Source organism: Coturnix japonica, chromosome 8 (genome assembly GCF_054131305.1).
Source record: "Coturnix japonica strain WE chromosome 8, WE-NBRP24, whole genome shotgun sequence".
Lineage (NCBI taxonomy): Eukaryota > Metazoa > Chordata > Aves > Galliformes > Phasianidae > Coturnix > Coturnix japonica.
The window spans coordinates 18,323,988-18,351,146 of record NC_140670.1 but is presented as its reverse complement, the minus strand read 5'-3'; the positions used below and the strand labels follow the sequence as shown (position 1 = coordinate 18,351,146).

The 27,159-nt window shown below is 41.5% G+C and overlaps 1 protein-coding gene and 1 long non-coding RNA gene across 4 annotated transcripts in view; one reads left to right on the top strand and one right to left on the bottom strand.

The window, feature by feature from the left end:
• Nucleotides 1-12,863, top strand: part of LOC107315927 (uncharacterized) — a 33,251-nt gene extending 20,388 nt beyond the window's left edge. For both annotated transcript variants that reach the window (XR_014948872.1, XR_014948873.1), the window contains exon 8: nucleotides 155-12,863. This is a non-coding gene — a long non-coding RNA (uncharacterized LOC107315927). The remainder of the gene's footprint in view (nucleotides 1-154) is intronic.
• FAS (Fas cell surface death receptor) lies at nucleotides 10,609-25,200 on the bottom strand. 2 transcript variants are annotated; one of them, XM_015866845.3, is made up of 9 exons: nucleotides 25,111-25,200; nucleotides 18,961-19,129; nucleotides 18,228-18,359; nucleotides 15,620-15,728; nucleotides 15,106-15,170; nucleotides 14,716-14,799; nucleotides 14,500-14,573; nucleotides 14,029-14,053; nucleotides 10,609-13,282 (listed from the first exon to the last, which is right to left on the bottom strand). In XM_015866845.3, the coding sequence occupies exons 1-9, from the start codon at nucleotides 25,138-25,140 to the stop codon at nucleotides 12,867-12,869; spliced, it is 1,104 nt and encodes a 367-aa protein (XP_015722331.2). In that variant the 5' UTR covers nucleotides 25,141-25,200; the 3' UTR covers nucleotides 10,609-12,866. The 2 variants fall into 2 exon arrangements, with proteins under 2 accessions (XP_015722331.2, XP_015722332.2); XM_015866846.3 differs by lacking the exon at nucleotides 14,716-14,799.
• Between the last annotated feature and the right edge of the window lie 1,959 nt (nucleotides 25,201-27,159).

Genomic DNA, 27,159 nt, shown 5'->3' with positions numbered 1-27,159 from the left:
AGCAGTTGAGCACTACAGACACCCTAAAATCTGTTTTTAATTTCTTCTTGCTTTCTTTAATTTGCAATTTTTTTTTTTTTTACTTTTTTTTATTATTTTTTTTATTATTTTTTTAAAATATATATATATTTAATCTGCTTATCTTCTCTTACAGCCTCCACATGCCCATTGTATCAGATACCAGTATGCTGCCTCTTGCAATATTTGTGGTCTGCTGCCACATCCCAGAGCTGCCAGCCTCTGACCTGGACCTGCTTCTCTCTCCAAATGATCTGCTTGTCTCTAATTCCACCTGGCATGGTAGCTACCCCACTTTGCCCTCTAGACACTCTGTAGGGCACAGTAAAGCAATATTGAATTGGTGCATGTAGCACTAGGATATTGAAAAATCCACCTCATAGCAGAGTGAGCCTGAAGATGCCTGCAGTTAGGGCAGCCACAGGGGTGCTCTTGGTGGGTATTCATCCAGTGCACTGACAAATGAGGCCTCAAGATCCTGAAATCTGTCACTGAGCTGAAAGCAGCCTAATGCCAGGATGCTAAGGCCTTTGACATAATCTCCTATAACAACTTTTTCTCCAAATTGGAAAGATGTGGGTTTGATGGGTTGTCTGTTCAGTGGACAGCAAGCTGGTTGTGAGATTGTACGCAGAGATTGGTGATCAATGGTTCAGTGTCTGGATGGGGATCTGTGACAAGTGGTATCTCTCAGGAGTCAGTACTGGGACTGGTGCTCTTTAACATCTTCATCAGTGACATTAACAGTGACACTGAGTGCACCCGCAGCAAGTCTGCAGATGATACCAAGCTGTGTGGTGCTGTCGACATACCTGAGGGATGGGATGCCATTCAGAGAGACCTAGACAGGCTGAGCAGCAGGCACCATAAGGTTCAACAAATCTAAGTGCAAGGTCTCATGATTGGGTTGTGGAAACTCCCACTGTCAGTACAAGCTGGAGGATGAAAGGATATATCACAGCCCTGCCAAAAGGACTTGGGGTACTGGTAAGCTGGACATGTGCCAGTAATATACACTCACAGCCCAGAAAGCCAACTGTATCCTGGGCTGCATCAAAAGAAGCGTGGTCAGCAGGGTGAGGCAGGTCATCTTGCCACTCTGCTCTGCACTGGACCTCACCTGGACTACTGCATCCAGATATGGGGCCCTCAGTGCAGGAAACATGAATCTGCTAGAGCATATCCAGAGGATGTCCACAAAATGATCCATGAGATGGAACATCTCCCCTGTGTGGACAGGCTGAGAGAGCTGGGACTTTTCAGCCTGGAGAATAGAGGGCTCCAGGGGGACCTGGGTGCAGTCTTTACATATTTAAAGGGGAATGTAAGAAGGAAGGGAACAGACTCTTTAGAAGGTCTTTTTTGATAGGGCAGAGGGAAATGGTTTCAAACTGAAAGAAGGGAGATTTAGATTGGATGTAAGGAAGAAAGTTTATACAGTATAGCAGGAGAATTTCACAGAGGAGGTCAAATTATCATTATCTGGCTCTGATAGTAAGGCAAAGTTTCATAAATTAATAAAATGTCCAAAAGCTGAGTCTGGAGTGCTGGACTGAGTGTGGTGCCTGCACAAGCTCCTCTTCTTTAGGTTCTGTTTAGGCAGCACATCTAATGAACAAGTGATAGCAGTGTGTGTTCCTGTGAAAATACAGACTTGATCTGTGACTCTCTTGGGACTCCCCTGTCCTGTATCTCCCTCCTTCTCAGCCTGGACTCTGGCCAGGTCCTTTCCAGCTCAGTCTTAGGTTCATGTTTGCATCCCATATCTAATCAGCTGATATTTCTAGCTAGATCCCTACTATGTATTTATAGTTCTTCCTAATTATTAGGACTGTCTTCCTACAGTCTCAAGCTAATTTGTTCTGTATCTTCTCCATGACAATGTTACTTTGAACCCCTGGATAGAGATCTATTGTCTCTAAGTCACCAGCACTGCTAATCCCAGGGTGAGGCAGACAAGCGGAAGAGGAGAAATATGTCATGAAGCAGAAAGTGAATTTTGACAAGTGTTTGTATTCTGGACATCTGTACTACTGTGGCTACATAAAGGAATTGAACGTAAAGGTCAAAATATGGACATATCAATGTCTGCAGTTGCAGTGCATTTGCAGTAATGCTCTGCGTATTTTAACATGGGTGTTTAAATGCCACTATAAATACAGAGTTTGACAGGTTAGTGAGTGAGTGGAGGGGTAGCTGAGATTAACTTTTGTCAAATGCTGCAGTAATCTAAACCACAACCCACCTTCTGCTTCATGCAGGAAGAATAGCTGGGAGCCCTGGAAGGCTTCAGTAACAGCTTGTGGCTGTTGTCATCAGAGCAGTGACGTATTGTAGGGCATGATGTGTTGGCTGCACTGGGGTCTGGCAGCTGAGGCAACAAAACACCAAAGTTTAGCCTTAGGAATACAGAACCTTTTTTTGATTGCAGTGTTACAGAGCTGGTTAATGATTAAGAAATTCATTAGAATGGTTCACAAGGAGCTGCAGCCACAAGAAGAATAAGGCTTATGCTGAAATGAAATTTTGTAGACTAATTCTAGGAATTAACTTATTTTAGAAAAATTGTAGCTACATCAGTTCTTCTGGCAATAGTCTGGTTGCATCTTCTATGAAAATACTGAGAAAAATGGATAAAGTAGCAAAGGTGTCATGGCAGGGGTCAAAGGACTCTGGTTAGCACAGCGTGTTAATATCTTACTCTTGTAATACGTAACAGAAATCCAGTGATTTAATAATTCAGTAGAAGCTGAGAAACGCATTCCAATTCAAACATGAGGACAGTAAAGGACATCCACTTAAAGAAGTAAACTGAATATTTGTGGCATTATTACAAGAAGAATGAGTCAGTAAAGAGAACTCTTCAGCAGATCTCTAGCATGACAGCAAAATAAAGGAAACACATATCATATTGTATCATATAGATAAGCCTAGGGGAACACAAAATTTATCCTGATTTATCCAACATTTCCTCTGGAAATTCAAATCCCAGGTACTGTAATACCCCAACAATTTCATGCAGAGCCCAATTCCATGGGGCTCCTCACACATCAGTATTTAGAGAATATGAAAGAATGTGCTGGAATAGGCTGACCTAGTTATGACAACAGATTTTGCCATTTATAAAATACTTGTAAAAGGTGCCTGGTTAGGGATGAAGGAAATTCTTTTCAACCAATTTATTATTTTTCTGGCAACTATTTTTGGTACTTAAGCAGAATTTATGCAGTTAGTGCTTCCTTTGTTGAGATGGTAATAATACCTCTGCAGAATTGTAGCTATATTTAAAATTACTGACTGACTCGAGCGTCCAAAATGCTGAAGGGAGCAAGGACTGACATTAATAATATACCAGCATTTTTGCAAATTACAGTATGGAGTTAAAATATAGTATTGCAATTACACTTGATTGTTAGCAAAAGCAGACAATTTATATAGCAATGCTATATCTTTTCTCTTTCCTAAGTTACTTGCAAAAATGTTATGAACATATATGAATTGTCTGTTCAGTTGACCTTGTCTTCATGGACAAGTGAAGGACAGTCCTCGGTAGGTGCTGAATATCTCCACAAAAGAAGACTCCGGCCTCTCTGTGCAACATCATTCCAGTCACCCTTACAGAAAGGTTTTCCTCATGTTCAGTCTGAGCTGCTTGTGTTTCTTTGTGCTTATTGCCTTTCCTAACGTAATGATTGACATAAGTCGTCTTCTCTATGTAAAAGGCTGCTGTAAAAAGGAAAAGGAAAAGTATCTTCTCCATGTTGTAGTGGATGTGGCAACGTGTAGACAGCTGGATCTGCGCCAAGGATTCTCTAATGTTAGGATAGACTACTTAACAGTGGAGATTGAGAAATATCAGTATGAATTTCCTGGAGAGATTTGAAGTCTCCATCTCTGGAGATAGGGCAAAAATATTTTAGTTCATCTTGCTTCAGGGCAAGGGACTGGGATAAGTGACCTTTTAAAGTCCTTTCACTCTGAGAAAGCAACCAGCAGCTTTTAAGGCAGGGTTGTCTATGTTTGTTTTAAGGAGGCTGGAATTTCAAGCTCTTTTTTGTCTAAATAGGAACTCGCACTGGGGTTCATTGTTTAACAGGAAAAATTCTTGAGTTTCACCTTAGCTGGAAGACTTAATTTCCTGTTTGATATCATAAACAATATTGTATTTGCAGAGAAGAAATTCACAGATATCTTATTTTAAAAAAAGAACAGAACAGCAACATTCAAAAAAAGCCCAAAGAACAGTGCAGTATGACAAAGTAAAAAACTTTCTGGTATAACACTACCTTTTAGCAAGTTATTTCCTCTTGCTACCAACTGTAATCTGATCCAAATTAATTACATTTAGGCCCACAGAATAAAGTAGATACCTTGTATTTCAGTGTCTAAAAGTGAGTTCCCAGTGCTGAGCTACTGATCTCCTGTGGCCTATCAGGTTCACAAAACAATTCCCCATCTGCCTTACCTGCAGCATGCAAACTACTTGATAATATGACAGCCCAACAGAGGAATAAGAATTTGCTGGAATAGAAAGAATCATTTTCAAATGTACACAGCAATGAATACTTGATTACATGTGGTGGAACAGCTTCAAGGTGGGTCCTCGGGTAGCCCAGACTCATGCTTCTGGAAGGTGGGAGACTTGAATGCAATTTTCTGCTCCAAACCAAGGAAGGGGATTCCAGCCTGGTTCTGCTACACCTTACGAGTTCTATAGTCTACTGTGCCAATGTGCGTATGGTTAGAGTGGAAGAATGGGGAAGAATATCTGACTTGCATTTCTGTGTCTGTGGCAAGACACTAACATGATGAGCATTATCCCGTTTTAGAATGTGACTTCTAATCCAAGAAGGTTATTTGAGTTTTTTAGATTTAAGAAGCCTGCTTTTGCTTTTTGGCTGTGTCATGGACTCCCCCTGTAGATTTATTTGTTCTAAGGCTGTCTGTAAGTCTGCCCAGATTTGTTAACAGTATAAGCTGATGACTGATTAGATCCTCAGGTGGAATGCTGCCTAGGAAAAAAAAAAAAAAGAAAAAAAAAAAGTTCTCTTTTCTTATTTAAGTGATAGTTTGCCCCTTTGATCCAATTGCTGACTTGAATCCATGTAGAGAAAGATTTCACATGAATTCCTATTTTGAACTACTTACAGCTTGTAAAGCTTACTTTTCTTTGCTGAAGTTTTCTGGAGGTGGTTGCTGTCCAAACATGATATATTGATTTACTTTGACCAGCAACATTTTCAGTCACAGTTGGAAGAACCATTTCCTCTACGTATTTAAGAAATGAATACATGACCCTCTTTCTTTGGAATAGTTCCACAGCTGAGAAGAAAGTAGGAAAACACAACTTCCTTCTGAAAAATACTTTTGCACATTCTGTTGGTAGTTTGTTTGGACTTCAGTGAGTTCAGGGACATTGAAAACTGAAGTTTCTGGAGGATCTGTACATCTTGTTGTGATGTATGTAGGGATGCCCTTAGTGGAAGGAGCTGGACTCTGAAAGACTTGACTCCAGCCCCTATGCAAAACAGAGCCTTTATCTTGTGTCCAGCCTCAGAATTCCAACTCATTAATTTGCTCACGTGTTTTCATTCTCAAATGAACAAAAACATACCTAAGAATTTGCACTGACAGCCAGCTAAGAGTCTCACAAACTGAAGAGGAAAGCAATGAGGGAAGGAGAAACAGCCGCACAAATTTTCTGTGCACCTCCTTGGCTCTCCCCTGCAGTGTATATCCCCTTGCTCACCAGGTGAATGTGATGCTGTCCTGTATTCCATAGGCACTGAGATGCAAGTACCTTGAAGGGAGGCCTAAGCTTAGGGAGCATAGAAAGCACCTGTTAGCATAACTGTTCAACAAGTTACTTAACACATGCTTCCAAAAAGCATGCCTAAGAGTGCCTGTCCCTGTGACCTATTACACAGCACTGAGTAGCACTGCTCATTACTTTCCTCATAGAATGTTTCGAAGTTCCTTATAGCAGCATGTCTGATGGCAGGGAAAGGCCTTTGAGTGCTGCAGGGAGACTGGAATGAACTCCTACAAGAAGGCCCTTTCTCAGGGGAGGAACATCTCAGTGAGGGAACTGTGTACCTTCCACAAAAGAAAAAGCTTCTTTGCTAAATTATTTATGCTAACAAAAAGCATAATATGTGGAGTACTTTGCAAGCTCTTATATCTCATGGCACAGAATTGTATATTTTTAAGCAGTAATGATTGTTCCAGTTTTTCTAATTGAAGCAACAGCCACAGATCTTGTAATACTAAAAAAAAAATCTTGGCAGCAAGCTCCCTGAGGTTGCTATTCCCAAAGTTCCTATTGCAAGAACAGAAATCAAAACTACGTTTAATGCAGAGTTATTTAAAACGATAGGCAAACTTACAAGTCTGAAAGGGAAGGAAGACGAAACCATTTACAAAAGCATGTTGTAACAATTAAGGGTGTTATTCATAAGCCAGTCGCTCCGAACTGACACTGTCCACCCCTTCTCCTCCCGCCTTCCCTAATTAGTTGTTATGATAGAAGATTGCCCCTAAGAGGGACAGGTTTCAGGACAGTTGTCCCCTATTCCCTTGACTTTTTCAGCTGCTGCTAACACCAACCTTTGCATTGTATGTTGTGTAAGCATCAATTTAGTGAATGACTCACAGATGGCTTGTAACTGAACATTTATTAGGGCTTCACTGCAGCATACATCCATGCTGGCACAGGTAGAGCTGCACGTACTTCACTAATGGTGCCAATTCCAGGCTTTGGAGTGCTCTATTTGCAGCCGGAATATTTTACTATTACATTTTCTTTCCATGTGTCGTTAGCATTAAATCTGATGATACCATTCATTGCTGTGCTGCCTTAGAGCTTGGCATAGCACCGTGGGACTTCCTTGAGCCACTTAGTGCTTGTGTAAGTTGAAAGGGAGCCAGGCCGTGCCCATCCTCATACCAGACAAGCCACGTAAGCATCTATTCTGTGGCAATGCAGGTGGCACACCGGTGGAATGTGTCTTCAGGATACGGATGTAGCTGCTGCAGCAGCACGAGGAGCTGGAACTGGTCCAGCCTGGCTCTGTACAGCCGTGCCAAGGCCTCATGCCCTGCTGCAGCCAGCGGGTGAGATGGCAGTGTCCTGCCAGTGAGGGGCCACGTGTGGGCTGTGTGGTGATGGGCTGCCACCTGCTGAGCCACCCCTGCCAGACCCTGATCACTGCCCTTCTGGTTCAGTGGGAAGTTCTGCTTTTTGCAAGTTTCAAGTTTAGAGGAATTCAAAAGTGAAGAGATTTGATTGAGAGGTTCAAATTACCCATCTATTTAGTGGCCACTATCTGTTTCTGCATATAAAAGAGAACACTGTTAAAAACCCAGTCAGCTCCTTCAAGTACGCAAATACTTGTTGTTCTTGCATCATAGAGGTAAACCCATAGCCTCCAGACTTGTACAGGGTGCAGGAAGAAGCAAGACAAGGCCAAAGCAAATGTAATAGGTGAGATGTTCACAGTCAGAAATATGCCAGTTTTTCGGGTGCAGGGGTGCAAGGAGGGCCCTGGTGTGCTGTGTGATCCACTATGCAGGAAGCTGAATGCTGCCCCCCCAGCACTGTTCTCTGGCTCCCTCATGCCTTGGCTTTCAGTTAGCCTCCTCCCTGAGTTTGTTCAGTGTCCTCTCTTCTGAATGCTGCCATCACCAGAGTGTTTTGTGCCTGCATTCAGTGAAGAACAGCGCTGTCACAGTCACCGGTTCACTTGGGGAGCAGGAAGCCTTGGCTTAAAGCTGTGGGAAAGAGCCCTCTAGCACTGTCTGCCTTAAAAACCATGCTTTCAGTTTGGAAAGGAACTAAAACCACTGAAAAAGCTATCCAGAACATACTGCTTGTGCGTTAGGTTTTGTCATTGTTCCCACATCTCTCTTAGTTCTCAACCACAGCTTCATGCTGGAGGCCAGATGCGCGCAGAAGGCACTTCTCTGCTTGCTAGCAGTGGGACAGAAGGAATGGAAGTGCCCCTTTCAAGTCCGGAATCAAAGTCCTGACAACAGTAAGAAAGGGATGTGAATTACAAGTTTGTATCTCCTTAAAAAAGAGACATCTGTCCAGCTCTGAGGCTTCTTGCAACACAGTTTTATTGTTCTTCCAAATTTGTTTTTATTGTTTTCCTTCTGTCTGCTCCATGCAGAAAATAAACCTATGGCTCTCTCACATTTTAGCATGTTTGTTGTACTGGCTGCAAAGAAGCATTTCGGTTTCTGTACTAAGCACTTTTTTTCTCTTCTGTGCATTTTCACAAACTGGCAGCATGCAGTATGACTTTAAAACAGCTATTACAGCAGTATTGCATATTGCAGGCATCCTGGGACCATCTTGCTTTTTTCTGTTGCCAGGCTGTCACTGTGATCTCTCTCCTGTCCTCCTTCAGGTGTCAGGTCTGCTTGCATGAACCATTCTACTTTTTGCAGTATGGGTGAGGGGACGGCTGGGTGTGCACTGCTAAGAGTGCCTGGGCTTCTGAGCAAACCCATCTCTCCCGAGGTCACTTTCCGTTTGCAGGGGACTGAACTTCATCTCTCGGGCCTTACATTCCTATATTCCTGTCCTTCTGTTGTTGGCATTTTAAAGTAACAATTGTTCTGCTTTTTAATTTTATTTCCATTTTTATTTTATTTTTTTCTATAACAAATGCAGGTGTTTTGCAAAGCTTTCCTTTCCTGAAGAGGGAGCTTCCCCTTTTTCAAAACATGCCAACTCATTCCCTGGATTAATTTCTGTTTCACTTTCCACTTGCTTTTCTGGTGCTGGGTTTCTACTAACTGTCCAGTTGTGTTAGTCAAAGCCATTTCTGTTGCTTTCATTTTTGTTTCCTTTTTCTTTTTCTTTTTTCTTTTTCTTTTACTTTTTTCTTTTTTTTCCCTTAGATCTGAAAAGTGTCATTTTAGATGACTGTCTGCTTACGCAGCATTGTCACTGAGGGGATAGAAGCTAATTATTTCTTGTATGTAGATTGCAGAGCATAGAATAAAGATATCAGAAATAAGTTTCAGCCAGCAGCTGTGGTGGTTACCATCTCCTCACCAGCATGATACTCACTGCAGATGTTTTGAGAAAGAAAGGTGAGAGCAGAAGGTGACATCATGCTCGTGTTATTTTCTTGTACAGCCCGAATTTGAGAATGAGGCCAGAAGCAGGAGGCAATGGAAATGTTGATGTGTTAGTGTGGCTCAGCAGAACTAAATCACTTCTGGTCCCTGGTACAGCCTCTTTAAGCTTGACAGGTAGCTTTAGACTGCAGTGTAGACATATATGCAGTACTCTGAAAAAACAACTGCATGATATCATCAATCCTCTTTATTTGTTGCACAATGTTCTGGTAAAGAAAAAAAGAACTAGAATGTATGCTGACCATTTGAGTTCGTGGATGCCTGGGTTCAGCCTTGTAGACATCTCCTAAGGAGAAAATGACTCACTCTTCAGGGGCTTTTTTAGAGTTAACCATCCTCATTATACCGAGGTTGGGGAATTCCAGTGTACTGAAAGATAGATTCCACATTCTATTTCACTGCCATATTTTATGAGATTTGGTGCATCCATTTTAACATCTGTCTTATTCAGACCAGTTATATTAAAAGACACCTTAACAAGCCCTAAGAACTTTGGTTCCTGGTGGCCAGATGCCATCTTTGAAGGATGAAACTACAAACCAAGAAAAGCCAAGGTTCAAGTCAAGCAAATGCCAACGTACCTTTAAGCTATATTGCAAACCTTCCTGGGTGGGACGTGGTACAGGGAGCGCCCTACTACCAGGACTGGAGCTATCAGAGCATAAAGCATTCCTTCCTTCCTGTCTTGGCTCTATTTCTGCATAACTGTAGCCCAGGAAATAATTATAGCAGTGCCTACACTGCTGATGTGCTGCTTTTCCAAAAGGCAGACATATTATTCTCCTATACACTCAGACCCTGACCAAAACATGGCAATTGGTAACACTCTGTACCAGATTATCAGATCTGTACACAGAGAGCACAAACACAGTTATACAGTGCTATTTCTTAATCACACCATGGAGTTAGTCCTTAAACATCCAAGTGAATAGATACTAAACCATTCAGCTATGGCTGCCCAAAGGAAGCATGGTGGGGAATTTGGTAGCATAGTATTGGCAAGCTGACTTATCAGGTCACATAGAAAAACTGGGATGTTTGGAGGAAAGAGGCTCCAGTGCAGGTCTGAAGGCTTTTCCAGGCTCTTAGCATTTCTGTGGTGTTAGAAAACTGAGAAGGAGCCAAGCCAGGTTTTGGTTAGTTTATGAAAAGCTGTAAGTTTCTGAAGCAAATGTAAGCCCTACCCTTCATTTCAGCTTAGAACAACGTTCAAAACTCTGGTTGCACTCCCAACTGCTTTCAAGGGCTAAGCTCTGCCCTGCCAGCAGCATAACCTTTGTGAGCATTCCTATTACACCTGAGGGCACTCAGCCTTGCACTGGGGTTGATTCCCAGCACCTGGCTCCCTGCTTGTATGCCCAGTCTGCTCTGTCTACACGTTATGGCCAGGTGGCAAAAATTGGGCCTGATTGCAGACCCCATCCTTCAGCTTTTGGGTGGGTGTTTTTGTTGATGTTTATCTCTCAATTAGAAATTCTTTCTAGGGAATGGTTGACAAAGCTAAAGAAGGTCCTGGGAATAAAAAAATCTAACCTTTCCAGTAAAGGTCTTTTGCTGAAAGATTTTGTGAGACAGCATTAATCTGTGCATGAGCAAGAAGAGCCCCACTGCAGAGCAGCTCAGTGCTACTGATCATTGAATTTAGGAGCCCTCTGGAATCTGTGATGAAAGGAAGGTAAGATTTTGGTTGGTTGTTTTTTGTTTTTATTTGTTCTTCTCTAGGAGAATGATTTCCCTGTTTGTGATTTAGAGGCCTGGATAAAACAAAATTTAAAAACAATATCTATATGTTACATGATAGGAAAGAAAAGTCATGTGCTACGTAGAAATATTTTTTTTTAATTCATCATGATGAAATTTTTATTGTATCAGTTCCTTCATAAAAAACATGGTGCTGACTGTTACACAACTGGATGTGGAGACTTCACACTTTGTGCAGATTGCCTTCAAATAGTGATGGCTTTGTTGTTCCACTCTATCCCTCATTTCTGATTCTTTAAAGGTTTGTGGTGTGTTTTTTTTTTTTAACATGAAAATAGTTTTGCTGTCAGTGCAGAGAATATAGGAAATAACATTCTTCCTTAATACTGAGGGCTCTGACAAAAAAACGCATCTATACATTCAGATAAATATAGGCATTCAAAACTATAGGTGCTTTCCCACACCACATCCTTATCTCTAAATTGGAGGCAAATTAATTTGAAGGGTAAACTATTAGGAGGATGAAGAGTTAGTTGGGTGGTCACAGCCAGAGGGTTGTGGTCAGTTGCTCTATGTCTAGGTGGAGGCCTGTCACAAGTGACATCCCCCAGGATTTCATTTTGGGACCAGTGCTCTTTAACGCCTTTATCAATTATGATGGGATTGAGTGCGCCCTCGGCAAGGTTGTTGATGACACCAAGCTGAGTGGTGCAGCTGACACAATAGAAAAGAGGGACCTGAACAGGCTTGAAAAGTAGGTCTGCATGAGCATAACGAGGTTCAATGAGGACAAGTGCAAGGTGTTGCACTTGCATCAGGGTAGTCTCAGATACTAGTTACAGACTTGGAGAAGAACTCCTTGAGAGCAGACTGGCTGAGGATTTGGGGTTCCTAGTGGATGAAAAACTGGACATGAGCCAATAGTGGATGCTTGCAGCTCATAGGCCAACAGTATTCTGGGCTGCATTAAAAGAAGGGTGGCAGTGGGGAGAGTAAGGTGGTTGTCCCCCTCTTTGCTGAGGGCAAGGATGTGAGGGCCCCATCTGGAGTACTGTATCCAGGCCTGGGGTTCCCATCACAGGAAGAACATGGAGCCATTGGAGTGGATCCAGAAGGAAGATGGTACCTCAGCTGTGGAGATAGTCTGAGGGAGCTGGACTTGTTTCATTTTGAGAAAGGAAGGCTATGGGAAACCCCACTGCAGCCTTTCAGTACTTAAAGGAAGGTCATAAACAGAAGTGAGACTGAGTTTTTACAGAGGTAGATAGTGACAGGACAAGGGGGAACAGTTTTAAACCTGAAGAGAGGAGATTTAGGTTAGACGTTAGGAGGAAATCTTTTACTCAAAGGGTGATGAGGCACTGGAACAAGTGGTCCAAAGAAGCTGTGGATGGCCCAATGCCTGGAGGTGCTGCCACAAGGTTCAGTGGGGCCCTGAGCAGCCTGATCTAGGGGTTAGCAGCCTGGCAGGTGATCTTTAAAGGTCCCCTCCAACCCAGGCCATTCTATGATTAAGATACTTATTTAGAACTAATTAGGTGTATATTATACAAAGTTTATTATTGTGGTGTTGTTGAAGCATTCTTCCTGGTGTATTTCATAAATTTTAACACCAGAGTTTTCATTTTGAAAAATGTAACATCCCATAATTATTAACACTACATTGAGTCAATACTCAAGACTACCACAATTGAGTTAAATCTTTCTGCCAGTGAATGCTTTGTTCTTTTTGTAACAAGTCCTGTAGCTGAAGTCTTCCATTATTGTGTTTAATAAGCCATAAGTCTGTCCTGTTTTGAACAATCAAAATAAACAGCTAAGACTTTCTTTTTTAAGGAAACATACCTCTACAGAAATCCTAACTATTCCTCGCTTGTGTTATAAGTACTCTGAAAAACTCCCTGAGCTGCCAACAAAATGGCTTTTAGAAGCTTTGCTATTTGTACTATTAATAAAAATACTAATTCAGTCAGAAACAATTTTCATATGATTCTATGCTATGTCTCTTCCAAACTCTCAGGGTATGTATTACTTATTTCAGCGTTATCGTGGTAAGATTTTCCAACTTCCTGACTGCAGGTATTGCTTTGCTCAGTTTTATCATTGTGAGACTCTCTACTTTCCTGGTGGCTGGAAACAGCTACCTTCAGTTTTTGCTCAATCTTATCAGCTACCGCACGCATTTTTAAATCTCTCAGGCTGCTTATTAGGGTTATGTAGGCTCCTCTTATCCCATGCCTTTGGTACCATTTCTGAAAGAGCTTAATCTTTTGTTCAGATGTGTCATAGCAGTAATCCCGGATAATTTCATCTATGGTAGGTTCCGATAGTTTGTGATGACGAACAAATGCCTTGACTTCATCTAGTGTCATCTCCTTCACAATGTCAGGGACATGGCGGCTCAGGTCATCATCTAGAAGCAGAAAAAGAAATTGTTGCTCTTGTCACTGACATCTGTTTGTTGGCTTTGTGTGCTTTTTATTTTATTTTTTTCTCCTTCTTTCTAATCATCTATATTCAGAGCTGATACTTCTATTCAAACAGACCAAGTTTCGGATATTCATGACTCTGTACGTTTTAAGTGTGATTTTTGCACCTGAAATAGAACCTGTTTCCTCTGCAACCCCTTCATCATCCATAACCCCTACAAAACCTTGTCATGCCTTATTTACCTGTTTTGCTCAGAATGGTGTTGATAAAAAGAGCAAGACTTTTGTTATTATATCGTCTTGGTGCTTGTATTGTTCTCCTGCCGAGTACTACCACTGTGTTTTTGCCCATGAACGTAAGGTAGGTTCTGTTTCTGTGATTCCACTCCTAGCTGCAGGGCTACTCAATTATTAGAGTTATCTATGATTCTAGAAATCAAGCTTGCTGCCTCCTAGTGTCTGTACCATATAGAGAATAGAAATTTACCTGTTGTCCATCAGTAGTTGCTTCCTATACAACAGAAACTCCTCCTCAGGTAAAAGCTTAATGGCCCCACTAAATGCCTTAAGCACATTCTGACCTGGCATTTCTATAATAAGTGTTCACAGTTATGCCTGAGTGACAGCTCTACAAAGTGTCAGTCTACACAAAAAAATGCCTTTTCTTTAGTATAGAACTTATGTCTGTATTTTTATTTTACTGCAGTTTGAGAAATTACTTGTCTCTTACCTATGCATATGAGTGTTGAAGTCTCCTGAAAAGAGAAGCAAGCAAGAAATGAGTGCAAAAATGTTTGACAAAAGGCCAACATCATATAACAGGATAAACAGATGCCATAACACTACTGAAAATTTCTTTTAGCTTTCTCTATGATTCTCCTGTTTTATGAGATATAGAATCATACTGGACTCCCTTTTTGCTTGAGTAAGTTTGGGTAATCACCTCAAAATTGCAATTGTATAAAAATATACATGGGGTAGGATATTGGCTCAGTGAAGTATTGATCTTGGTCATGTAACTTAGTGCAACAGCAAATTCTGAAGGAATGATATGGGGTTCCTTTTTGCTTCTCCCAAGATTTCTCACAGTGAAATTTACTTCACTGATGTCATAGAAGAGAGGCATGCACAAAGTAATTAAAATGCAGCAAAGATCCCCATGCCAAGCTGCATTTTATCTGATATAAGCAACAGTACTTACACCAGAACAGTCTTTTCCAGTGACTGCTTCAACTGTGTAACGTTGGGTAATAAAATTCTTCTGTTTTCTCTTGCCTAAAACAATAGAACACAAAACATTTTAATAATCCAGGGCAGTGTATTTCACTGGACTCCAAGAATATAAAATTACATTTGAGTAAGCAGCTGAATATCTTATTCAGAGTATGGCAGTAACAAGGAACAGGGAATCACTTACGGTAGAATTTTAATCCTAGTGCAACTCCTGATACTATCACAAATATGACAATAATTGCAGTGCCCCAAGGTGGCATTCCTGCTTCTGTTGGAACATTAGAAACATTACATGAAAGTTAAGTAGTGTAATACAGCAACACACTTGAAAATTTTAAGAAGGTTTCTTCAGATTATAGAGACCCTTTTATTGTCTCCAAATAGCAGAAACCAGCACTTGAGCCACCCCATCTCCACTGTGATCAAAAGAGTAGTTGTGCTCCTTAAGTTAGTACAAGACCCAGCAGATACAGCATTAGGAATTGCTATGGGGCACTGTGCAGAAGACAGTACAATTCCAATAGCCTCTCAAAACATAGCAGATGGTAGACCATACTAGGTTTTAAAATGATACCTTGTGTTCTGCACACAGTGTCTGAAGTTGAAGTACATTCCTTTTCAACTAGGCCCTTTTCGCATCTGCAGAAAATATAAATGATTGCGGAATTTGATTCTCTCTTTACAAATTGCCTAAAAGAGCAAATCACAATCTTCTATTGCTTTCTAACCAGCTAATGGTATCATACACTGGGATGCTGGAATTGGAAAATTAAGAAGTATGAAAACAGTATGGGACAAAGTATGGAAATGACGTAACAGTAGATCACACAAAAGCAACAGGAAAGCTTAGATACTTAGAGGTTTTGAAGAGTAAATACAAAGCTGGTGTATTTATGCTTATCTACATACGTTGGTTAGACTGAGCAAAGCCAGCTGAATAAGATAAGTGCAAAGCAAAACTAGTCTGTTTTCCCTTAGCTTATATATTATCATAGCATCTGTCTTGAAACTGGTTGATAGTGTGATATCAAAAGTGTGATAATGTGATCTTAACAATGTAATATTTAACAATGAAGGCATCCACTTACATGGTACATGACTCACAGTGTTCGCATTGAGGAGAACTGCAATAATGGTTCTTTGCACAGGAGCATTCTGCGTTCTCTGTTGGGGTACAGTTCTTTACAACCACCAAACCTAAAATGAATTGTTGAAGTTCGTTAGTTTGAAAAAGCAGGGCTTTTCTCACAAGCTCTCATCCTCTGACCTGCGTATCTTTAGCACCATCGTGGCTGGTGCTGGCAGCACTTGATAACGACGGCGTAGCTTTCATAGCGAACCTTGCTTTGAGAGTACTGGAAATACCAAAAAGGGGAAAGAGACCTCTGCTGGCCAAGAGCTCAAAAAGCTGATCTCACAGTAAAGGACTCATTTAGCATTGCCATATGTTGTCAGCTTTTTTTCCCCATAGGAAAGCATAAAGCCAGAAGGGACCAAAGGATATCACATAACCCATCTCTTGGTTGTCTGTCTGTCAGACGAGTTTTATCTCTTCTTAATGATTTTCAGTAGTGAGGAATTCTACTCCTCCTATCTAACATGTTCCCTGCATAAGTTTCAAACCAATTTTATTTTCTCCTGGCCTCAATGCGTATGAAGAGGTGATCTCCATCTAAAAAGAAATATTTTTGCATTAAAAAACATTGTAAGTGGATCTATTTACTGTAGAAGCTATTTTCTAGGGTATGAATAGAAGGAATCTTCTGAGTTACCATATTCAGTTCCCTGCTATAACAGAAATCCATGTTATCACTAAAAGTTTATTACTGTGGAACTGATGCTGACTCCATTCGTGAAGATACCAAACATAAATGATCCTAAGAATGATTCTCATGGAACTTAAACGGTAATTTTTCTCCTGCCTACCACTTTCTAACTGACTTCTCTTCAACACTATTTTCCATGAGATAATGTGACCAGTTATCCTTCCACCATATTGGAATTAAAAACTGTCTCCCTGCTTACCAGTCTAGATTTCAGATGTGATGAATGTAGAACTATCCTTCCCTAAATCCAGCTATGCCAGACGCCTGGTGAAACTGGCAGGAGATGTGTTTTGTGGATTCAAAAAATATAATAATGAATCTATGACTGTTATTGGATTTTTATGACTTGATGTCCCCCAGCAGTTAAATGCACAAAGGGCTCATTAATAGATATAAAATTGTTGAGGTAGAGATGGACCTTCAAGCATCCTCTCCCACAGCTGCAGAAGCTAGCGGCCTTTGCAGGAATTAGAATACAAAAATTATAAAGGTTTGTGTATTTCTTCTTTAAAATAGTATCTCTTGTCTGGTGACTATTGGGTGGAGGGACCACTGGTCTGTCATAGGAGAGCACGCTTTACAGTATTCTGATTTGATCCTATATCACATGCTGCATATTGAGTGTATAAAAAGCATCACTCTATCAGATGCAGAAATTTCAGATAATATTAATTGCATGAAAGACTACAAAGGAAATCACTGGGAATGCTCCCTTGTCTGCTTCTTACAACACTCATTTTAAAATAGGGGGTTAAGAGAAGAGCAAGCTTTCCTTCACTGATTCTAACCACTCTGTATTGGGTCTTTTTGAGAAGAAAAGCCCATGCTTAAAACTGAATTGATTCTTACATCCTATTTCACATCTCCACAATAACTTCAAAACTACAATCAACATTTTTAATTTTTTAAAAATTTTTTTTATTTTTTTATTTTTTTTTTACTTCTTCTTCTTCTTCTTATTATTATTATTATTTAACATCAACTGATTGTGAAGCACTAGAATAGGCTCCCCAGGGAGGTGGCTGAGTCACCATCCCTGGATGTGTTTAAAAACCATTTGGATGTGGTGCTCAGGGACATGATTGAGTGGAGGGTTGTTAGTTATGGTAGCATGGACAGGTTGTAGTTGGACTTAATGATCTTTAAGGTCCTTTCCAACCTGAGCAATTCTATGATTCTCTGCACTTGGAGGACAGTTAAGGATAAACAAAGGCTTCTGGAAACACACGACCTCTGAGAACTTAGAAGCTATCTGCATCTCAAGGCTGATGAAGGAAATAAGGTGCAGAATTCTGTTAGTCTTCTATTTTTTTTTTTCTTTATTATCAGTGAAGTTACTGAGTGAAGCCATTTGTCATGCTTCCAGCAATTGGGCTACTACATACCAAATAAAATCACCACCTGTAGGGTTCTTTACTATAGCTCAAAAAATAATACAGTGCTTGTAAGATAATCTAATAGGAATATATCATAACCCTAAGTTGAGGTTAGTGCATAAGCATTAACTGCTGTAAATTGAACCAGAAACAGAGTGCCTCAGGACAGTTGGGTTACCTGCCTTTGTGCAAAGAAAGACACTAGAGAGGCAAGTGTGGAAGAGATGGGATGTTACTCTTCAAATGCTTCCTGACTGAGCAAAAACAGGTATAAGGAGAAATAATAGAGCAACATACCTTGTTCCTCTTCCTACTCTGTGCTTAGAAATGAAACCAGAGGATTAGTAAAGGATTAGTTTAAGATTTTGTCATACATTTCTTCATGTCAAACCCGTAAAATGTTTTAATCTATGTGCTACCCATTACTTGGGGATTGCAGAGATCTTCCAATTGAATCCTGTCTCCAAACAGAGTTGAGGTTTCTATAGACATACCAAGTTCTATGTCACATGAACGACATCTCATACATTTGTCCAAAACATTGATATGGTCCATGTACTCCTCTCCAGATTTACATGGTACACATTGTGCTGCAGTTTTGGGGCACTCAACACTTTTGACATGACCTGCAGAGAGACAGAGAAACAAGAAAAACATAATACTGTGGGAATACAAGGTGCTGCATAATACCTTTGGACAAAGGCTATCAGCTTAGAGACCTATGTCGAACTTCTTTTTAATTCCTAATACCTTTGAATTTACAAGTACAGGTAGAATCCATATTCATTATGCATACTTATGTTCTTTTCAGGAAAGCAGTGTACATAAGAGATTATTATCCTCCCCCCTTTCTTCAGTCTAGGACAGAAAGAAAACACACCGAACAAAACTGTACATGCAAAACTGGAAAACCCATGCATATATAGAGTATCTTGTTGGCAAAACCTCATATTTGTAGGTCTTTAACCTCTCTTAAATCTGTGTAAGTAATGTAGGGTTATTATTATTATTCTCAACAAGCATTTAATGTGTGACCTGTAGTGAAAAGCTACAGGTGCACTGAATCAAGAAATACTTCTGCAGTGTTGATATACTGCAACATAGAAACATGCAGCTAGAATGAAGTGCATCCAGAAGACTATAGCTGAACTATCCCAGAAGATAGCAGTTGTGTGTTGTGTTTTCCACTTTAACAACTTTTCAGCACAGTCTTACAACAATACTCACCATGTCCGCACTTCATGCAGCATTGACCATTTAAATTGTACTCCTTCTCCGTACAGTTAATTTCTCTCTTACCAATGTTCCTCTTCCTTGTAATAGATTTATTATGTGCTATGTGTATGGGAACTTCTGTATCATTTTTGCAGCATGTTTCCATAACTAAAAAAACGACCTAGGAGAGAAGAACAGCACATTATATAGGAAATTACCGAGGACTGCAGGTACATGTTACTGCTAGCACAGAGCTATATTAGCACTCTTATTCCATTGCTAAAGATGTTGATGCTCACCCCCTTACTGAAGTTGTTTATTGGGTCAAAAGAGTTAATGGATAATGAGAAGACACATTAGATTTAATGCTATCAACTCTACCATTGCAGGCACTGATTGTTTGAAAAGTAGTACATGAGAACAGACCCATACATTTGAGGTGCAAAAGATAACCTCATATGCCTAATTATGGTGCAAAGCAAAGAAACTCCCATTATTTTCTTCAAGAGCTTTCTGTGCATCACATCACTGTTCCTAAATCTGCCCTTTCTGAGTCTGTGGTAATGTTCTTGCTTCCAGAATATCCTTAATTCAGATGGTATATTTCAGGTTTTTGTTACTCTAGTGTTGCTTGCAAACTGAATGTTAATGATTCTCTAAAGAATAATAATAATAATAATAATAATAATTGTGCTTTAATATCACCCCAAATACCTGATTTCTAAATTGATCTCCTTCTTATTTTGCTTTCCATTTCAATTCCTTTTTCTCTTCCACTGATGATGCTTATACAATCCTAAAGAAATGTAATTCTCCATTCTAATTTACACACTGCTCCGTTTCTTTGAATGCATTCTCAAATTAAATTGTATAATGCCTAGATTTTGTTGGTTTTGTCTGCTAGAGGATGTTATTTAGTGGCTAATTCATGCATTCCTCATGGTTTTTTGTGAAACTGCTTCAGTGCTGTTACTTTAGTTAGATGCAAAAAACTGTATGAAATTACTGTAGAAGGGAGTTGGATTTTGGACTGGCTTCTTATGTGTTATCTGTAGCTAATGGACTGAAGTAATCAATACAGTGACTGTCTGGAGACATCTACAAGTAGCCACTTCAACTGATCCACTAGGGTATTGGGAAAACCTTTCCTTCCTATCAGCTCCTAGATGGAATTTAGGAATGTTTGCACCCAGAGGAGGGGTTTCAGCAGGCAAAAAACTGAATGCTCGAGCCGGGTGCATGGCTTTTCTTGTTCAGCACTCTGGCTTTGTTTGGTGCCTAAGCTCTCAGAACATGCTTCTCAGAAATTGCATGCAAAGGTGTTCATATAGTAAGCTTTCACAGAAACTCTCTAACCGATATGCCAAATGTTATTTGTTTTCCTTTCACCTGGGAGCTCAGTCTAACAGCTGGGATAGAAAGTCCAGTCAGAAGGCAGTTACCAAAAAGCAGGTTTCTCTCCCTGCAGTGCAGTGCCAGTTTTCTATCAGGTGGTGGTGATGCGTGCTGCTCCACACGCTGCTGCCTCTGGGGGCCAGGCCTCTAGGGCAGCCCTGCAGGGGTTACCATCACCGTCATCAGCCTGGTTTGGCTATCCATGGATGAAGGAAGAGCCTCTTGTCTCTACTCCTCTGCTTCGTGTGGAGTTGGGCTGAGGGAACTGGTGGGTGCACCATTTGTTGAGCTGGACCAAAAGCATCCATTTGTGGAAGGCTATGAAATGGGGGAGGGAGTCAGGATCTGGAAGACCTGGCAGCTCTGAGGCAGTCAGCTCCAGGAAACTCAATGGCATCATGATTTCAGCCCCCATCTGTGCGTGTGGAGGACAGATGTGAGCAGTGCTTGCAGCATGAGGAAGACGAGGGGAAGTGGCTGGTTGTTCTCTCCTTTCTGGTGGAGATACTGTGACTCAGCAGTGATGAGCAGCACAGCACCAGCCCTGAGTGTGCAGCCAATTCCTGGATGCACCCACTTGTATCTGAGCACTCTCTGCCCCACCATAGCACCAAGCCAGCTCCTTCCTCTTCATCTGCTCTCACCTGTTGCCTGACCATGCACCATGCCTGCTGGAGAGCAGCTGCCATCCTGCTTTTGGCACCCAAGTCTCCCACTTTAGAGCTGTGAAGCAGTACTTGTGGTTTTGAGGGAATAAGAGGATGACCCCAAGCCACAGTAATAGAGAGTGAGGATTACCACAGCCCTACTGCATCCCTAACACATCTGTAAACCTCTTTTAGGCAAGGCAGAGGAACTGAATGATACTGGCAAAGAACAGGATGTGCACCATGAAAGAAAATGTGCATAGAATCACATAGGAAATGGGAAAAAATGAAAGAAGGAAACTTCTTTATAGATGACTACTGTCAGTAAAATTTAGTAGAGTTGCTTTTAGGGTTTACTGAACCACTGCAATTGCAGTGCATACATGGATACTTTCCATTAAGCAAAACTCTAGTCTGCATTTTTATATAGACAATCTGAGCTGATAGAGTGAAGAGAAATAGAAATGTGCCTTTTTTTGATGGAAGCCCTCCACTGTCACTTGCAGATGTGAACTTCCTGGTATGCTTACAAGAAGTGGGGATCACTTCTCAGAAACTGACTTTAAGCAGCACCCAACACCTACATAGCTTCTGCTTGCAGGGGCTCCATGCAGAGCCTTCCTGCATAAGGAATAATGAGAAAAGTCTGAGAATTTTAGCTTTCAAAGTAATATTTTGATTTTAAAAACTTTTTTTTTTCCTCCTGGTTTTGTACCCTCTTAAAATCATTTCACTTGCTCTATAAGTTTTGGACTGTTATCTAGCATTCAGAACACAGCTTAATTCCTATCCTCACTGCTGCTGAGCAGTGAGTGCTGCTAGCAGAAAGGAAGCATTTTAGGGGGTTTCAGAGAGGCAGGGGTGATAGGTGTTTTTTTATGATGTGTATGTTCAAATGGAGGCTGTTTGCTTTCAGTCTAAAATGACTCACAAATGCTTTGTTTCACCCTTCTCATCCTAAACTAAAAAACAGTTTCCATATCTAAAGATTGACTGAAATGAGCAGTCAACAGTTTTAGTAGCAGGCAGGAATATCTAATCTTAACAGGTTCCGTAGGAATTATTGCAGGGGCCTATATTTTTTGGTTTTGTTCTTACTGCATCGCATAGGAATTTGAGACCTTTATCTTCTCCCTCTTCTCTTTTCCTTCCTCCAAAAGGCTTTCAGCAACCAGAATGAGAGGCAGAAAATCTGTCTCAATCTGTGTTCCCAAGACAGTGACAAGAGTTACAGTTCCCTTGAAAACTCGTGGTTTTGTAACTCTCAGTCCTCAGACTCTTCCTGTATCTGAATGTTCTTCACAATGGGTCAACTTCCTTGACTGGAAACCTTTCAGCAGACACACCTTGCGAGGCTGTAAAATGACTTTGGAAGTGCATGAATCCATTATTTGCATGCAGGCCTCTTTAAAGCTTTATGATATTTCATCCTCTATGCAAAAAAATTGTCACTGCTTCTTTCTGTTATAATACTGTTGACCTTTATTAAGCCACTTTTCCCCTTCCTAAGCCATAGATGCCTATAGATGAGAGAGCTGATGCTTTCAGAAGTTGGTGACTATTTTCCTTCCCACTTCTTACATGGGGTAATGTGTGTGAGGTCATCAGGGGCTTTCTAAGTGTTAAAAAAAAGACAGGAGGGGGAGGGAAGATTCTAGGATTTCTTTCTTTTCTTTTTTTTTTTTTTTTCCTAAGAAAAATATTAGCTCCTTTTTTCTTTTTTGTCTTTTTAACTTGCTTCTGTTATTTCTTTGACTTTCTAGCATTTGCTCCATTTTAGTACAGTTTTCCATGTAAGAAGTCTTGCTTTTGCAAACCCTTTTGAGATGGCTGCTTCAGAGTAAGGAATGATATACTTCTTGTTACAAGTATTCTCTGCTTCAGTTCTTTCAGTACAACGAAAATTACTGCTTCCAGTATTTCCAGTATCATAGTATCATTTTTTCACCATCTCTTTTTTTTTTTTTTTTCCTCACTAATGCATAAGTTTGTAGTTAGCACTAAAGAGGGCACTAGAGGAAGTATTTCCTCATGTTCTAAATTCTTTTATGAGGAGGACTAAGAAGGCAGTTTTATTTTCTGAGGCTTAGCAATGGGAGTTGCTATTTCCCCACAGATTGAAGCATTCCAACCTCCTGAAATCTTAAGTGAGATCCACACGTTCAGCGCCTGTGATGGCAACAACCCTCAGTTACTGTTGCATCTTAAAATAACTATCCAAATTCAATCCATTACTATTTCATGTCTCAGTTGTCTCACACGCCAATCGCAGCAACGTATTTGGGGCCAGGGATAATACTGTTGTTAGTTTTCCTTTTCTAGGAGCACTACTGACTTTAAGTGAGTTGGAGGGTGTTACGAGCTCCCATCTCACTTCGATGATACTGTGGCTAAGAGATGGACAGGGTAGAAATTTAGGATTTTTTTCCCTGTTCCTCCAAAGCTGAAGTGCTTATATTTTTCAGTTGAGTCCTGTGCCATTCCATGACTTTATGGCTGCTTATATGCATACATTTAAATATTTGTATTGGTCCTGTGTAAAGCAAGAAAGAGTGGTCAGCACAGCCATGTGGTACTGTTTTCAAAGGCAAATCTCCTAACCTCCCAGAAGACTGCCTGCTTTGTAAATAATTGTAACAAGTCATTACAAAATATTTAGATAACATTTTGCAAGCTGGCCTCTTCCTTTACAGTGTGTCTCTGAACAATATGTGGTTTTGTGGATTGTTTTATAGGGTGAAGTTAGATGCTTTCTAGCTTTGTGAGTCATTGCTATTTTGCACGAATATCCTTTCAACTGCTTTTACTTTAGCACAACAGGGGGTTGCTTGCAAAATTGAGGTTTAATTCAGCAGACTCCTTTCTCGTTCTGGTTTAATCAAGTTAGTAGGTCAAATATTGTCAGACTTACTGAATTATAAGTAGTGGAAACATGCTAATAAATATATATATATATATATCTTTTTTAATAAAGTGCATGTAGGAGTGCTGTTTGGAAACAGTTGGAAAGTATGAATAGGAATGATCTTCCTACTCTGGAAGCGGTGCGGTAAGAGAATGTATTTGTTTAATCTTAATTTATGTTCTGAATAGCTGTAAGACACTGATAGCTAGGCCAATATTTCTGCCTCTTGTTTGCTGCCTGTTCACCAAGAGATAATACACGTTTCTGTCAGCAACTTCTCGTATTTACCGATGGTTTGTGCAAAGGGGTGGGTAGAAACTTACGAATCACACTATAAACCCCCCTAAGTTGTTTACTACCTGTTTTATAAATCATATCTGCAAAGTTTCTAACTTAACACCTGCCAAACCCAAGGCAACTTATATTCAGCGGGAGCACAACCACAATATGAATAGATTGTGAGTGTGAATCCCAGCACGTTCCAAGGGGTGAGGGCCAGGCTGGGGCAGTGACGTATGCCATGTCCGCAGGGGTAGGCAGGTGTAGCTCTGCCGTGGCCCAGGGCTGGATGTCCCACATCCAGCTTTGCACAGCTGCAGCCAGCACCCAGCTCTCCCCGGCCCTCGGGTTTAACGCCCCTGTGCCACAGGCTGCCCGCGCTGCACCACCTCCTTGTGGCAAAATGAATGTGAAGGTACTTTCATCGGTGGTAATAAACGTAGGCGGCTGACCCATGCCCTGAGGATACCAAGACGCATACTCTGCACGGGGCAATGAATCACCCAAGAAAGAAACGCCCTGCCCCGCTTTTCAGTAAGTGCCGCAGCGCCCAGGGTGCTACGTTCAGCGTTTCCAGCTTTTCCGGGCTCACCGCTATTGACGGTCCGCAGCTCCTCCGCTGCAGCCGTTCTCCCCACTCTGCCATCCCGGCCAGGCCCGACGTTCCACCGCACCGCGACGGCACGAGCTCCGCAGCCCCGCTGCGCGCATCAACCCCACCGACACCCGTCCCCTCCTTCCCACCGCTGTTCCTCAGCACCTGCCGCCCTGCGCGGTGACTATAGCATAGCGACGAGTCTGAACTTGAATCAATCACATGAGTTCCCGAAAGAAATAAAACAACTTTGTTTTTTGGCGGCCGAGCAGCGCTTTCGGCGCCGCTACCGCAGCAACCCGCGTCCCGTCCTGGCACCCCGCTGCCCGGCGGCCACTTACGAGGAGTAGGTGGAAGAGTCCCCGAGCCATATCCCCGAGCAGCGCCGTCTCTCACCCGCCTGCAAAGCGAAACCCGCCCGGCTTCTGACTGAGCCCGGCTCCTCCCATGTTAGTAAACATCACTCCAGCCCGCCCAGTCCCGGCCCCTCCGGGTCGTCCTACGCCGCGCGAGTCTGATGGTTCTGATGGTTCTGATGGTTCTGATTGCCGCAGCCCAACGCCAGCCCTGGGTAGAGGCTGTGCTGTGCTCTTGCTGTGTGGTATTTGTTCGAGTAGTGTGGGGCAGGGAGTGATTCTTATCCTGAATCCTTAGAAGTGCGGCAGGCGTTTGGACCACGTTAAGTGCATTGTGCTTTCTTGTGCTATCTCGTTGGAAGGATTGCTCTGACTTTAAAACTATTTTCAGTGTCCTTCTGTTTTTCCTACAGACTTTCAGTGGTTCAAAGTTTCTATGTAACAGCATTCTCCTCAGCAGTGTTAGGATTAATGTGACAGTAGCAGTTACCAACGCATCTTCTGATCTTTGAGATGATACCGCTACCTTCGGAAGGCTGTAATTGAGCTGGCGTTCTCATTTTAAGCTCCCTTTTTCAGTAGTTTATGACTCACCTCTTCAGTTTTCTACTGGTTCATCTCCTAGCTGCCATGCTTGCAGATAACTGAGTTCAGTGTATCATTTAAAAAAAAAAAAAAAAAAAGTTTTAAATATTTCAGGTTTTTGACCACTTCCGGACAAAACAAATTGAAGCAGCGACACAGTTTTTGGAGGGGCTGTCTCTGGAGTATCTTGTAGCAATTGTCTCCTTTCCTTCCTTTTCCTTCCCACTGGCAGTATGGAGAGAAACTGGGGGAAACACCCCTCCTCGTTGCAGTACTTATGTTATGTGCCCGTCATTCCTACAGGCCAAACCCAAACTGGTGTGCGCTCAGGGTTGTTTATTTTAGCGGAAGCTTGCGTAAGGGTAGAGAGGTTACAGCTCAGCAGCAGAAAGCTCAGTAGAGTTATTTCCAAATTCATCACTTGCAGGATTGTGGTTTATCCTGTAAACAAAACCTAACATGAATGGGCCTTCACCAAGCATTGCTTAGCATTTAACAGCACCTAAGTATTTCCTTGCCCTAACTGTTGCATATTTTCCAGTAATGTAAGGAACATCTATTAGGTGCAAATCATTTGATTTCCTGCCTGCCCCCCTGGAGGTGTAACTGAGTGCATGAGTAGATCTTTGTGGTGGAGTGTTTTTTTCTTGGTAGTTAGCTCTAAGAGATCTTTCAGAAGCCACCACATTCTTGTGAAAATGAGAATGACTGCCCATGAGTTGGAGTCGTGCCTTGTAGCTGGTAACTGTTGCTGTTTGGGGTTTCCCTGTATAATAGATGCAAACCAAGAGAGCGCAGTGTGTTTGGAAGGTTTCTGTTTGCTGTTTGGTTATTCCGAGGTGGTGTTGATGAAAGCACAGCTCTGCTTTGTGCTCTTCTTTGGGCTGTAGCAGCACTTTTGATCTGGCAGAAGTGGCAGCTATGACCATATTCCATATTTACCCACCATCTAAGACTTAATTCATATGTCAGCTGAGTTCTGTGCTAAAGTATGAGACCATAGGACAGCTTGTGTTAGAAGGGACCTCAAGATCATCAAGTTTCAGCCCCTTACTGTGGACAGGGTTGTGAACTGTTAGATCAAGCACTAGATCAGGCTGCCCAGGGCCTCATCCAAACTGGCCCTGAATACCACCAGTAATGGGACATCCACAGCTCTCTGGGCCACCCATGACAGCACCTTATCACCCTCTTAGTGAAAATTTACCCCTATCATCTGACCTAAATCTCCCCTCCTTTAGTTTAAAACCATTACCCCTTGTCCTATCACTATCTACTCATAAAAAAATAGTTTCTTTCCTGTTTATAACGTCCCTTTAAATACTGAAAGGCCATAATGAAGTCTCCCTGGAGCCTTCTCATCTCCAGAAATGAGCAAGTCCAGCTTCTGCAGTCTGTCTTCACAGGAGAGGTGCTCCAGCCCTCTGAGTGTCTTGATGGCCCTACTCT

Coding starts and splice junctions, on each gene's coding strand:
- FAS (XM_015866845.3), bottom strand. CDS start 25,140: ATGGCTCGGGGACTCTTCCACCTACTCCTC. Junction 18,360..18,960: donor CTGCATGAAGTGCGGACATG/GTGAGTATTGTT, acceptor GTCTCTCTGCAG/GTCATGTCAAAAGTGTTGAG. Junction 15,171..15,619: donor CACTGTGAGTCATGTACCAT/GTAAGTGGATGC, acceptor TATTTTCTGCAG/ATGCGAAAAGGGCCTAGTTG.